Source organism: Psilocybe cubensis, chromosome 12, assembly GCF_017499595.1.
Source record: "Psilocybe cubensis strain MGC-MH-2018 chromosome 12, whole genome shotgun sequence".
Lineage (NCBI taxonomy): Eukaryota > Fungi > Basidiomycota > Agaricomycetes > Agaricales > Agrocybaceae > Psilocybe > Psilocybe cubensis.
The window spans coordinates 2,463,873-2,479,167 of NC_063010.1; the positions used below are offsets into that span (position 1 = coordinate 2,463,873).

General features: G+C 44.6%; 2 protein-coding genes across 2 annotated transcripts; both read right to left on the bottom strand.

Annotated features, from left to right (window-relative positions):
- Positions 1-3,040: 3,040 nt before the first annotated feature.
- Positions 3,041-8,306, bottom strand: JR316_0012730 (Werner Syndrome-like exonuclease; the record flags this gene model as incomplete). Its single annotated transcript, XM_047898349.1, has 7 exons — positions 3,041-3,688; positions 3,752-4,204; positions 4,264-5,799; positions 5,858-6,370; positions 6,424-7,587; positions 7,636-7,930; positions 8,083-8,306. 7 exons carry the CDS (start codon positions 8,304-8,306, stop codon positions 3,041-3,043), a joined length of 4,833 nt encoding a protein of 1,610 aa, XP_047743238.1.
- A 1,972-nt stretch (positions 8,307-10,278) lies between these two features.
- JR316_0012731 (uncharacterized protein) lies at positions 10,279-13,788 on the bottom strand (the record flags this gene model as incomplete). Its single annotated transcript, XM_047898350.1, has 4 exons — positions 10,279-13,221; positions 13,289-13,460; positions 13,516-13,640; positions 13,708-13,788. 4 exons carry the CDS (start codon positions 13,786-13,788, stop codon positions 10,279-10,281), a joined length of 3,321 nt encoding a protein of 1,106 aa, XP_047743239.1.
- Between the last annotated feature and the right edge of the window lie 1,507 nt (positions 13,789-15,295).

The following is a 15,295-nucleotide window of genomic DNA, read 5'->3' on the forward strand; positions in this document are numbered from 1 at the left end:
CAAACTGCAGTGATGTCAGTGCAATGTCAGTGCATGTTTCCAATGATCTATAAATTGGTCAGGGTGTGTCAGTGCGTTCAGGGTTATGTTAGTGCATTGGTTAGCTCATCGTGTGGTGGCAAAATTTGTACTTGTTAATTGAAAGTTGTGGGCCGTGAGAAAGTTAACTTGGGGAGGATTAAAGCATACAGTCTCGGAATTTATGGGTCAGGAATGGCTAAATACCAAGATATAGAAGTAGACATATATTCTCTACATTTTCAAGTAACAATCCGGTGTACTAAATCAAGCATAGATGTTGGGAAAATGAATGAATTGTGTAGGAATTATTAGATAGGCGCTTCAGAGTATCCCTTTGTATAACTAATCAAACATGCTCATTTGACAATGCTTTGGGATCATCTTTTGCTGAAGGTGCAACAATGCTTTGGTATTGGCCTTGTATTGGGGTGTGGTTTGCTGGTAGGGATTCAATGTTATCATGTCACAGCTGAAAGGGCAAGGGAGTTAAAAAGTCCCATTGGAGCACCCTATTTAAGCGGGTCTTGGGAACAGCTGATAGACTGGAGGGAATTGATACAGTCTACCTACCTACTATTGTATTCCTCATTTAAAATCAAAGATAACATGATTAAGAGGTAAAATCAATGTCAGTGCATTGTCAGTGCATTATCACTGAAGGTCAGTGTATGTCAGTGTATGTCAGTGTATGTCAGTGCGTTGTCAGTGCATGTCAGTGCGTCGTCAGTGCATGTCAGTGCGTTGTCAGTGCAATTGCTTGGCGGTCAGTGCATGTGTCAGTGCATCAACTCTTGGCAGTTAGTGTAAAGATAATTTATGCGACTAAATTGCTTTCTAGACACTTGTAATACAATCAAAATCTGTCTAAGCAGTTGGGCACTCAACATCCTTTTATTGTATATAAGTACAGACTTCAATATTACACGGAATATATTACTCAATGACAAATTTCTCTACAAATAATAGCCTGGCCCCTGTGGCATGAGCAAACTATATCATTTTGTGCACATTTATAATATCATTTGAATTGTATGTAGCATCCATCCTAAAGGTAGATGCCCCAACTGGTGTGTACATTTTACTGAGGACACAACCACCTAAAATGTAAAGGCACATGGTGTGACACTTCGTCAAATTTTGTTTGTATCAAACACATAGCAATTACAACTCCGTGGTTCTCTTAGTACAACAACCTACTATATAAGCATCTAAATAGAAAGAAAAATTAAAATCTATGAGGTTAAAATGGCACCGTAATGTAATATCCTGCTCAAACACAGTTTCATGAGTCCTAAGTGATGTCAGTGCACATCAGTGCATGTCAGTGCATGTCAGTGCATGGACATTATATTGCCAGTGTATGTCAGTGCAGACGTGCACTTACATGCACTGACATGCACTGACATTTCTTGTTGCCCGTTTGCTCCTCCATTCACTTTACTAAAAAAATATTGATTGCTTGACGGTGAACATTGGTAGAAGCACAATGAAGAAAACCCTGAATATGAGGCCCTATCGGGCGGTGTCCCTTCAGAGCAAAAATATTTGACGTTTCATCCCACCATTCAGTCCGCTCACACCAGAATTAAGTTTTATCGTTACAGCAAAGACTGCAAAATAGTGATTTTCTAAGGGAGAACCGTGACCCCGAGGCTTTATCGCAAATATAAAGTTCAATAAAACGGTGTTCTTGGGCGCAAGCGAATAAGCAGGTCTGGGATATCTTGGTATGGATGTTGGATAACACAAGGCTTCCCGCGCTTCTGTTCGGAAGCTGTGCTTATGGACTATGTTATGCTCTATCTAACGTTCATGAAATGCAAAGTGCTGCGAGAAAGTTGTAAAGTTGTATTTTTACGCTGCAGATATGGTTTGTAGGTTTAGTCGTAAATTTATCGGCTGAAAAAACAAAGTCTTCGTTATCTGAGTAGATTGGTCACATATCGTCAGATTTTAGCACTAAGAATAGAAAAATAGATCAACACTGGGTCAAGAGGTGCGGTGATGAAGGTCAGCGTGGTAGTTTTAGAGCACAAAAAACTAACAATTACATTGTTTGCCTAACTAAACCCGGTTCGACATGAATTATGCGCTACCATTCTACGCCCGTCCATCAGCGGGTATGAAAGATAACATATCCTCGCTTTGTACGTCCCTCTCTGACTGGCAGTAGTTTTGTGATGAATTTAACACCAGGAGACTATTATAGCATATATCTAATCAATGACAGTGCAGACCACCGAAGAGATTGAAGGAGACAGTATCCCACCAGCAAAACATTCAATATCATCCCTTAGCTATGATATCTGATGCAAATGTGTAGTGTATATTGTGGCCTTTGAAATGGAGAAAAAAAGCATTAAGTGCACACGAAGGACAAGCTTGAATTTAAAAGAAGGATTCCTGATCAAAGAGAAGATGACCCGAAAGCCTATATATCAAGATCAAATCCACAAATATTGATTCAAAGATACACCAGCAAAAGCTACTATGAATCTATGCTCACAGAGTTGCATGTTCAATCTGTGCACTCGCCGTCGCAAGCGGTGGCCCAAAGTCTAGACCGCATTTGTTTTCCCATCACCCCGGAAGGAAGCAAATCCAAACAAATCACGCCACGTGTATGTTTGGTTCCTCGCCCATTTTTTGGCCCGATACTGATAGGAGTGATGCGAAAAATAAAAAAGGAAAAAGAAAAAGAAAAGAAAAAGGGAGAGGAGAAAGGAAGGGATTATTGCTTAGCTTTGCGACAGTTTAGATAACACTGTACCTGTGATGTCCAATAATGATTAGTAGGCTCGCATGGCTAGTTCGGGGGACCCTTTTTTATACCTTTATGAGCTGGATTGTCGCTTAACTGGTTTGGTTCTCTCTCAAATTAGCATGGCATTGGTTCAGACCCTTTTTCTTGTATTTTCGGCACAGATACTCGCGTAGATTATATTCGCAGACTAAGCTAAAGTTGGAAAGCACGATTAGATTGCAGGTTACGGTAGTATGTAAGTATGCTAGTAGTCCATTAATTCCATCCCTCATAACACTTCTTCGTGGGTCTCTTTGTATTTCTGCCTTTGCAGCTATTGTATTGGCCGCAATCTTGACAGCGGTTGCGACACAGGTTAACGTTGCTGCTTCCGGAGCAGTCTCTTTGGCCACATTTGCGGCACGTCCGCCGTTTTCGTGGCTTTTTGATTGGCTTTGTTTTCTGGAGTGATTCAACCACTCGTTGACGCGCAAGCTTCTCCATAATGATTTTGTTCTGTAATTGATGGCTTCTAGGCGAGGTAGGGCACATTTGCTGATGTTCGAGTTGTTGAGGAGCTGAAATAACATCTGTTTCGCGCCAAAATTCAATGTCCCGGCTTGCCATGTCATCGCGAGAAAGCTGTTGACTTGGTAAATCCGAGTCAACATGCATGGCATTTGTTGTAATGGGCAACGGTGCCAACATGCGATTTCCATTATCATTGGTTTCTAGCAAGCCTTCGCAAGCAGTGAGAGGTTGTGGGCACGGTTTGAAAGGTACAACAGGTGCTTTTCGTGAACGTGATGGGTCGTGAATGATGATTGAGAGTGGTCCACGGATATCTGCAGTAAGAGACAGAGTTTCGTGGATGTGTGAAAGTGTTTTCCATTTATTATAATATGCGCTCAATTGCTCAACAAGCTAAAAAAAATGAATATTTGGACTAAGATGTTACTCACAAACAAAAAGACCAAAACAACATACCTTGTAAGAGACATCATTTGTTATGTCAGCCTTTGCATTCCATACTGGAACTGCATCTCGCCATTGTGGCTCTCCAGACACCGGACTAAAGGCAGCGTGACTTTTGATCAGATCATGGAAGAGCTTCTTTTCCGTTGCTGTATGAACAGGTAGCACAGGCTTTCGAGTGCCCTGAATATTGGCAAGATACTGATGCATTTGTGGCTGATTAGGAATAACAGTATTTGAATTATATGGAAGCATGCCTGTGGCCGTTCGAATGCTTTCTGGAATAGGCAGAATCCCAAGAACTTCAGTCGTTGGCGAATAGAGGTTGCCATTGACCCAGCCATCAATTTGGACTGGGTTGATGAGTATATTGTCGAGTGAAATTGTAAGTTCCTGGAGTTTGTTTATGATCCATATCGAGAAATGACTTCGATATGGTTGGCCAGTAGAGTTGTATGTACCCGTCTAAAGTCATGTTTAGTTAGTAATTGTTGAAATTTGATTGAAATAGTAAATTTACTTACCTGGAGATTGTGCCGAAGAACAAAGTCCTTAAGACAAGCCTGCATATGTCGGAAAGACGTGCCAAACTTTGGCAAGCGGGACCGTATATGGGTATGAACACCGCCTTCAGTTGTATTTGTACCACGGGCACATCTGTATATGGGAAGGCCTGTTGATTTGTCGGTCCCAATTCGTGTATACAAAGGAATTCCAGGAGGATCAGATAAATATCCTCCTATAGCAAGTTCAAGAATACATTTGGCAGTTTTCCAGCCTTCCACTGAAAACAGGGGCTTTTTGGTTTTGGGATCCCTCAAGGGACCATATGTGCGAAAGACTTTGGCAAGATATTCATAGACAATATGTGGTGATGGAATATGGTGCTTGCATCGTTGACGTACCCATTCTGAGCGTGAATTTCGTAGCTGCTCATATGTTTGAGGTGGAGACCACGTTGCACCAATTGCGTCAATACGATCCTTGTCATCTTTATCAGGAATAAAGATTGCATCGCGCAGATCACGAGTAAACTGCTTTCGGAGCCCATGAGTGGCGGGAATGTAGAACATGTGGAAAACATGCCACACGTCCTTGATGACACGACTGTGCAGTGTATAATCCCACTGATCTGGATCTTTTCCCAAGTACTCCTTGCAGAATAACACACTTTCAGGATCAACCTCAAAGCCTTGCACAGAATCAGTAGAACATCCTTCAGAGAGGTCATCAGATAAGAGATCCCCAACCGAGCAAGAAGGCTCTGAATCATTGGGTGCAGCAAAGTCACATTCGGAATCAGCATCCTGAAAAATGCTTGCAGATTCATAGGGGGTTTCGGTTTCAGGCTCGGAGCTGGCAGATTCACAAAATTTGATTGTCCTTGTTGATGAGGCGGCAGGATCATAAAGTCGAAGATGGCTCTGTAAGCAGACTATCGAAAACGGTGTTTGGCCAAACGATTTCAGAGTTTGCCGACGATGCTGTGGAATAATCGCACCCGGAACAAGAACTTTGAGAACATCAATAACTGTTCTCCGTGCAGAAACTTTGATTCCATCATATGTTTGGCTTCGGGCGTGACGTGATATTTGACCTTCTGCAATGATTGTAGTGTTATCGTTGCTGAAGAGAATGACCGGCATGCAAGGTTCCACCAATGATGGGAGTAGAGATGGCACTTTGATGTTTTGCATTTCTTTGTAGAGGCAGAGCGAAGCGTATGCATCTTTTGCAGCATAGCTTAACTGCTCGGGGGACAAAACAATATTCTCCCACAAGTTACTGATTCGTTCTGGTACATTTTTGTCGAGACGTTTATGCAAAATCCGTGCACACAGATCTGCCAGACTTGTTTTTGAAATATTTGATATTAAAAGGCGATCTTTGGCAAGTTTTCCAAGATCAACTCCCCCGACAAAGTCATACGACGAGTTAGAGGCTTTTTGGAGATAAGAGAGGTCAGATTTGATCATCCGACCCACTTTCAAAATTCGTGGATGAGCGAGTAACAGCTTTAGTTGATGTGGCAGGTCCCCCTTTGCAAGCATTTCACTAATCTAATTTGTAAAAGCAGGTCAGGTCACTATACTATAATATTCATCAACAAAAACCCACCTGAAGCACATATATGCAATCCTGATAAGCAATTTGTATAATCGCTGTCTTGCCACGATGGGTCACGTGACCACGAGACGAAAGCTCTACATTCCATTCAGAATCAAAACCAACAGCAATATATCCCTGATCCTGGGGAACATCATCGAGAATAGATCGTGCAGCATCATTGATTGAGTGTGGTGAATCCTTGGGAAGAAGCTTGACCTGCGGAGGAAGTTCAAAGGGCTCCAAATCTGCATACTTTTCAACTGGCACTACACCGGCTCGAAGAGAAGGGAAGCACCGCTCCAAGAATGCCTTATCGGTGATATTATCGGTGAAGAAAAGTTGAGGCTGGGAGTGACCGTAAAGATCAAGAGACTTTGCCATGGCTTTCAAAGGCAATTCAGATTGTGATTGCGCTTTGGTTGCAACAAGATTGCACGTCCTTATTTCGCCTTTTTCATTGGTTACCGTAAGAAGGCCAGTGAAAACCTGTTCACCTTCGACACGGGCTAAGTGTTTTGTAATCTATATTGCTTCCAATTAGCAATTAATCAGAGAATTGAAGAAAATATACTGACTTTGTGGCTATGGTCAATAGCACATATCTCACCCGTCAACATCGCCGTGTGCTGGTTGAAATCGTGGCCGTGCTTTTCAATAAACGAGTCATACATATCTCGAATCCATTGGGCACTAGGAATATATCCATGACGTCCTCTTGGGCTTGTGTCATTGAAGGGCAGAAAGGATTCAAATTTTCTGTTATTCCAGGTGCCATCCAATGTGTTTCTTCGTTCGCAAAGGTGTGTCAGATACTGCAGATTGAGCAGGTCATGTCGAAGCAGATGCTGTGTACGCAAACCGTCGGAAAATTGCTTTGTTCCCATACCATTCTGAATACAGGTTCTCAACCAATTAAACGCTGTCTTGGATATGGCACTACGATAACTTATTCTTGCTGGAAACTCAGCAGCCAGTGATGAAGGAAGCATTTTAAGGATCTCGGGATCCCAACTTCGAAATGTGACTGTACGTGTTCCAGGTTTTGAATAAATACATGTGGGGCAACGGTAACGATATCCGATAATATAGAATGTTGAGTCCATATCAACACATCGACGAGGACGTGGAATTTCAGAATGCCGTTGCAAGCGTCTTCCGCACTTGGGGCAAGAGATACCGTCGTTGCAAAGAGGAAGGGGATCCCAGAGCATAAATCGAGAGTCATAGCAATCGGGAGGTGATGGGTGCGACGAGTTTCGAAGAATGAAATAAACCGATTTTGTCGGAAACCAAAATGTGTGTTGATTGGCATATAATGGAGGCAGACCATTTGCGTCGCGTTGCCGCGACTCTTTGAGATGTTGTCGAAATTGCTCCATCAGCCACTCGGGTAACGGCTTTACCATGGGAGCTCCAGAAGACAAAGGTGAAGGGCAATCTTCATCGTCATCCAAATCATCTTCGACACCAACACCATCTCCAGATGCATCGTCATCATCCAGCGGCACAATTTCGCGCTGTGGATCTTCACTACCAATAATTGTATCATGTGGAGGCGTTGTGTGGGTAGATGGTGGCGGACGTGTGGTGCAGGGATTGGATGCAACCAACTGGCCGCTGTGCAGTTGAGGCGGTACACTGGGTCTGGGACTATGATTTGAACTGCGGGATGGTGGAACAAAGGAATAAGGTGGGGCAAGCAAAGCTGGAGGTGTTATCCTGCTAGTACCAGGATTTGTCTAGAAAATAATGAGAAGAAAGATATCACAAAACAAAAAACCACGCACCGATGTCCTGAATTCGATCGACACTGCAGGAGATGCCAACTTCTGTTTTTTTGGCCTTCCTCGTGGACGTTTTGCAGGCGGCGCTACTCCCTCTAACGCTAGTGCAGCCGCTCGCTTTTGTTTGTACCCGGATCCAGGAGGTCGACCGCGTCGTGGACGTGGGGAATCGACGGCAACGGTGTGCGCACACGTTGCAAGAGGGGCCGTCACCGACGACGAAGGTGTCCCAAGAGCTGCATTTGGGGCATCGGCAAGATTATCTGTGTGGGAAGTGACAACCGTGAGTGTGAGTACCCTAGAAAGCAGATTCTGATGAACTAGTTCGCATACCATTGATAGTGATGTTGTGCAAGTTTCTCGTATAGGTAGGCCTCCCAGCCAAGTTCCTAGCACTGCCAGTGCACTTTAGTCACGGTTCAAACAAGCAAACAAGGCCTTCTGGCTCACCTTGCGTCAGCATTGCCTCCGAGCCTCAAAGGTGCCCCAAACTGGCTCTGCATTCCATTCTGTGCAGCCGGAATGTGATCTTGTTCGCGTTCGTTGTTCACAGGAAATAATTCCGTGTTCATAAATAAACGAAGCCGGTTATCGAAGGCAGTACAAAGAGATTTATAGCTGGAGTTGTCGTTCTCGTTGGGTTCTCGAGAACGGATGCACGGGGATGACTTCATAATTACATAATATTTTCCGTGATTTTTTTCAAACTCAGAATCCGTATCCGTATCCGTCACCGCTATCAGTATCGAGCCCATTTTTTTGTCCTTTGATTCAGGTTTTTCACTTCGTCCATCCTGTACGCATATACTCACCACCCATCGACTTTTCTAGCGAGCATATACACACTCTCAAAGGATCTTATACCACCTCTTGAATCAAAAATACCTTTAATTTAACGCGATGTCACAGAAATGAGTACGGAGGAAAGCGCAAAGCGGATGAGGATGGTATTGGAGACGGCCGAGCTCGCGGGGTGGACGTGCTGCACACATAACAGTTGAACTGGAAAGTGTATGCGCTGCGCGACTGCGTCTCAGACTCAGGGGACCCGGAGGATCTTCCATTGTTAAAGGTGTGTATTGATCACCCATAACACCCATCTTGCCTTCGTGACAACAGCTTCATTTTTCAGCGAGTCCAAGGTCTGTCTCTCGCTTAGAATTTCACATTTTCTGCCTGCAACCCGTATTTGCCATTCCCTCGAGAGAAGTGGCGATGCCGGCGTTGGGTTATAGACTCTTTCGAACGCTTTCTATGTCGATTATATTGTGACCATTCGGGTTTGGATCGCATTAGAGTGGCATTGGAGGTTGCAATTAGAAGGGGAGGACATGGTAGGTGATGGTGTTCAACAACGTTGACAGCACGTCCGCTCGTGGGCGTCAGTACGCAAGGTTTTGATGTTGATGAGTCCGTCGGCGGGAATAGTGACACTTAGGTGCGTCCAGTTACTGCTTCCAACTGTTTCAATACCCGATGCAGCACCCGCATTTACATTTCCGACACCCTCGCGTGTTTCTGTGCTTGTGGTTCATATGCTCCCCGCACGATGAAATAGCTTTTCGAGCCCCTAACATAACCCCAATCCTGATAACCCATCGCGCCGTCGTATCTTAGCCAACGCTCGCGAGAAGGCAAAATTGTACACTGTATGGGGTAATTGATGTCACCGGCTCGATATCAAGTGTCCCAGGCGTTCGATTTCGTTCTGTGCTTCGAACTGCTACAATGTGCACAATGCATCGCCAACCATATCGAGTGGCTGGCTTGGGTCATTGCTTTGCGCACCTTCCTTTAAGTGAGACGACGCGTCTACTATGCGTGGATCTCATATTTTACCACCTTATACCGCCTCTCCGCTCTGTATACCTCGCCAGCTTCTTGATAATCCTCCCGTTACTCCCCTCACTCAATCAATCTCCGCCTGTTATCATGCTTGTCCCAGGGTTCCAATACGTTTGTTCCAAAATACCTTTCATCCTGCATCTCCCTGTTGATTACGTCGCGTGTCTCGCTTAGTCGAATTTGGGTTTGACTGCTAGACCGCATATACGCCCCAGCCTTTGTGCGTCGTGCGTTGTGTACTACACGGATCAGGCATTCCCAGGTATAGTGGATAATCATATGGTTTATATCTGCGGTTATACTCGACTCTCACTACATGTCCCTTCCTTCATGCCTCTTCGGCTCCGATGTATGCTAATATGACATCCCCTTGAACACATTGGCGGGGCCATGGGCAGCTGCACCAGTTCCCCATCCCGCATATCCATTTCCCTCTTTGCCGTTTTTCTGTACCTTCCCGGATGATCTAGGTGGTAATGGCAATAGCGGCTCATTGTCAGAGATACCCCTTCATTCCCCCCATTCACAGTCAATGCGCTTGAAGATCTCGATCAACAATTTACTTTGCCATGAGTGGTACATCAACTCGATCCTATAGGGATTCAGCGGAAGTTAATATTCAAGAGAGCAAATCGGCTCATGTAAATCGTGATGCTATTGGGTATCATCAATGAGATGTTCATTAATGCAATTGAAACTTAAACCAATATCGTTAAATTGCGTTCTAGTTATTTACGGATACATAGAATAAAGAAAACATGTTATATTATCGTCTTGTTTACCTGCGAATTAAAGGGTATCCTATAATGAGTGATGATTACAGGTGATGTTAAGTTTGCTTAGCATTGAAATCGTGGAAGGAAATGTCAGATATTTGTCCACATATCGGCGTGCTCGTTTAGCGATTTCGGGTTGCTCACGGCTGACAATGAGTTCCAGTTCCTTGAATTTGGCATTGAGAGAGATCCCTTCCTCGTGTTTCCCCAGAGCGCAGTTGAATGTGCTCTCCAGATAGAGTGCACGTGCAAGCGACGGGAATGAGCTGCGTCTCTTTGCCGTCCTTGCCTCATAGTATACCCGCACCTTTTGGATTGCTTCCAACGCGTCTGAAACAAGGCCCTTGGAAGCTTTGTGCATAGCATGGACTTCCAAGGCATTGATATACCTTGGTTGATGATATGCCTCTTCTGAGTCTTCGAGAGATTGAATCGACTTTAATAGTCTTTCTGAAGTTTGAGCCGCCTCGATATCATTACCCACGTCGCCGAGAACATGAGATAGAAAGAGATAAATATCGCCTCTTTCAGAATTTCCGCATCCGTCTCCACATGAGAGTGATAATTGCAGGGCTTCTGATATATAACCTAGTGCAGCATCGTAGTCACCCGTGTTTCTGGATGCCAAAGCACAATGCTGAAGACAGGATATGTACTCGTGATGGTGCTCTTCAAAGTGCATGCGAGCAAAAGTCTCGTATTTCTTGCTCGCTATGGAGGCTTCCGCGTATCGACCGAGATCACCGAGGATAACAACTCGTTGGTTCATGGCCATTATGAGCTCTTCATATATGTCATCGTTTGTTGGATGACAGCTTCCGATTTCAATGGCCTTGTCAAGAGCGTCCAATGGCGTCGGGATATCTTTACGTCCTGGAGCACTCATCACATGGAGCACATTGGAATACGAAGTGAGGGTTTTGATGTAACATACAACCTCATCTGGGGCCTCAGCTGGATGACGATTGAACCAAGAAAGACCATGCTGAATGGATGTTAATGCATCCTCTAAGCGATCCAACGACATAAGGACCTTTGTATGATGGTTGATGCTGTCGATGTACACCATAGAGTATTTGTCTGGGTACTGCTCCGCCAACCTCTGAGCGTGTTCCAGACAGGTCTGGGTCCGTTCTAGGCGAATGCTTTGTTCCAGATCAACGACCACTGTCAGTTTGAAGTTCAATGTCAAGCAATCGACGTAGTGAGAAGCCTGAGTTGGCTTGGATTTCATAGTTACTGAAAAGAACCTGAGCGCTTCTCCCCCGTATTGGAATGCTTTGGCGTATTCCTTGTTATGGAATTGGATGTGAACAAGTCGGTTGAGAACCACTCCGACAGTGATTGGGGTGTGATATACATTCTCGTCCGTGGTGGAAACCAACATACGGAGTTGCAGGAGGCACTCTTGAAGCTCTCTACTTGCCTCGGGGTACATTCCAGCTTGGAAATAATTCATTCCATTGTCGAAATACTGCTCTGCCACCAGGCCAGAAGGTCCTCTCGACGTGTCTCGGAGGAGTGATGCTAGCTGAGTCCCATATGTTGCAGCTTCTTCATATCTTGCGAGGCTGCTCAACGTCGTGACCAGTGAGAAAAGTGCCTCCGAGCGAAACACATGATCCTCAAAGGTATCTGCATAAGCTAGAGTAGATATCTCTTTCCAGTCGGATATGGCGGCGTCGTATTGTTTGAGATTTTTCAAGAATTGCGCCTCTATCTTGAGGGCAGTACACAGTTCGCCCCGAAAATCCCTGTCTTCGCTTTGCTTATGAAATACCCTGAGTTCTTTCACACAGTTCTGTGCATACTCTAGATATTTATACTCGTCCAGGAGATTGAGAGACATGACTTCGTCGCTGCAAAGTTGAGAGAGAAAGACGGAGATTTGATGTGTGCCGTTGCATTGATCGCATAGCGTATGCTGGCTTCCCTGGAGTAGCATGTCCAGGGCCTTGACAGCAGTCTTGAATACCCGCTCGAATTGGTGGGTGCTCCAGAAAAACATACTTGAATGGATCATAGCATGGACGTAGCGACATAAAGCACCGTCTTCACGAGAACGCAGGCTGAGCGCCGTTGTTTCCGTAATTGGGGAGGAAACGTTACCTTCGGACACATCCTGGTCCTTGGTAACGATGTTCTCGTAGACAGTAATGGTATCGTTGGCAAAGTTCGATGATGCCTCGAGTTTATCCTTTGCAAGCATGATGCAGGACAGTTGTAGAAGCAATGTCCCAAGCAATGCATTCACTTCCGCGTCGTTAGATGGGTCACCAGTCAGTAACTTCCTACCGATGAATATGGCGTCATTGATGGTATCTTCTGCGTTGCTGAGATTATCACTCCCAGAATAGAGGTAAATCTCGGATAGAAGTCGTAAACTCGCTGGAAGGTAGCGGTGGTATATGGTTGAATCTGTTTCCGCCCACGCTCTACACAAATTGACTGCCCAGACTGCAATAGTGATGGCCTGTGAGTAAAGTCCGAGTCGACATAACCCATAGCAGAGATTGGCGATATTCTGAGAGCTAGACTGGAATGATGCAGGTTTACGATGTCCAGACAAGCTTGCCTGCACATCAAGTGCTAATGCAATAACTTGTCTCTCGATAAGTTTCCTGTCAAACATGTTGCAAAACACCGTGTTAGAGGTTGGTGGTAGATGTAATAGCTGTGATGGCGGGAATGCATCGAGTGAAAATGACAATCCTTGGCCAGAGAACATTTGGTTCAAATATGTATTGATGTTGTTGAGTTGATCGAGAAGGAAAACATAGGAGATATCATCTGGGCTGAGCGTATGAGACTGTGTAGATATCTGAGTTGACACTGTTATCTCCGAGCCTATGTTGTCGGCCGTGGTAGTCAGCTCAGTGCTAACTACTGAGGTATCGACAACGTCGCTGATGTTTAATTTGCGAGCTACTGCCTCAACCATTCTCTCGGTTCTCGCAAGAGAAGAAGTCTGTTTGTATCAAAAGTCGTAAGGGGCATCAGCACAAACAGCTCTCTCAAACTGAATACGAAAATACCTGAAAGACGTCATGATAGCTTTCCATCTCATGTCGAATCTGGTTCAGTCGTCGGTTCAACTCTTTGCCACGCATCCAAGTCCGAATCCTGTTCCGAATCCTCTCAAACCTATTCGACGAATCTTCAGAGGGTACCAGCTCAAGACAGTTGATACGCGAAGCATCTAGGTTTCTTAGAGTTTTTGCGTCAGTGAGACTGCCGAATCTGGAAGTAACCATTGCATTACTCTATCAAATGAAACAGTGTAGCACCTTGGGCTACTTCTTCGCTGGGCAGAACCGCTTTCATTTCATTTACTGAGTCTTCAATTAATTTCGCGAGCCTCTCTAAGTCTTCACGATTTCCCCTAGCCTGTGCGTTAATATAACAATAAGAAATGAGCTGTGAAGTGATAATGTGCAGATGATAGAAGACACACAGCAACGTATGATTGATGTAGAGCCATAATCTCCTTGAAGGAAGTTGACAGCACACCGTAGCCGATGCTGACTGGGTCCATTTCTTTCAGTAAAATAATGGTGGCACGCAGTTGTAGAAGGTAGGGTTAAACGAGACAGTAGTATCCATGATGCTCAGACTCAAGCCTTTTTATAAGACCAGCATGGATATCATGGCGTTGTTGTGCGACGGACTCGACCCGATTCTGCGCAGCAACGATTATGAGGTATGACAGGTTCTGAGACAACTATATTGTGTGTAGTCAAGAATAGTTTGTGAAGGTGTTGTAAATTGGGCGCCCTCTAGGGGCTTCCTGGTAACGTTACGTTGAACCCTGTGTTCTTATGTGGTCCGTGTCCATTTCATACATTTCAGAGATAGAAAGGCCTATGTCAATGACCTAAAATACACAGGTTAGCAAAACAACACTGAAGACGCTGAGTACTCCCCTGGGCCAACCAAAATATGGTGAGTATAACTTCAAGTTCAACAGATAATAGCAAACCTCGCAACACGAGATACTACGAGGAGGCTCCGATGATGGTCAATCTTCGATACTACGAGTGTGACTTGTTGTTAGAGTTGACTGTTGGGACGTGTGATATTCCAAAGATGTCTGCCGTCATGCCTTGTTTATTATATTCGATATACTATACCAACCTGTGACACCGCGTATCCTTTACTGAACCTTTTCGGAACAAGGTTCTCGTCTTCGCTTGTTTTGGACTGAGTTTGAAATATTCAACATTTTGTGATTCCATCAGTTCTGCAGGTCTGCCGTAAAATTATGTAACACATCTTTTGAAAACCACTTTAAAATATCAGCTTATTCATTAAGCACATTTGAAGTCAGAGATCTGAGAAAGAGGATATCAAGGCCAAAAAGCGCTCACAAAGTGCACACTACAAGCCAAGGCGAATAAGAAATTTATTCAATGCACTGTATACTGTTTTCAATCGCAATCTAGGCAAGTTTAATTCATATGAAAATGGCTTACCACGTTCGAATATCTTTACTTGAGGCAATATTGGTTGAAGAAGTCTCTCACGGTCGAATGATAACTGTATCCACTCATTTGTTCCTACCGGGTATGGGATAAAAGTGTATAGCGTGCAATCCGTGTACCCGGGTACGTACCCGGCACATCACTGAATCAAAGAATACTATTGACGTAATGTTAGGGAAATGTTTAACGACGAGACTCGCGTCAACGTCCACCGGATATTTGTGACTACTGGGCGTGCACGATCTTCAGCTCGAAGCTGCTGGGGTATCTTGTCTAAACAGCTCGTCGGAGTTCACTTCTCCCGTGAGGATCTCGCTGGCTGTGTAATCCCCATGAATTCAGTCAGAACGTGTGCAATCATATAAATGTATTGATTGTCGTGCTTACATTGATAGTCACTGACTGCATAAATTCTCAATACGGGGGTGAGTTGGAGAGCCAAGGTCTTCCCAACCCTACAAAAGAGACATGCATCAGCGAAGGTCACCAGAGTGTACGAAATGATGAGTAATGGCTCACGGAACCGCTTTAGCATCCCGATTGGGATGACAGAAGCCACGG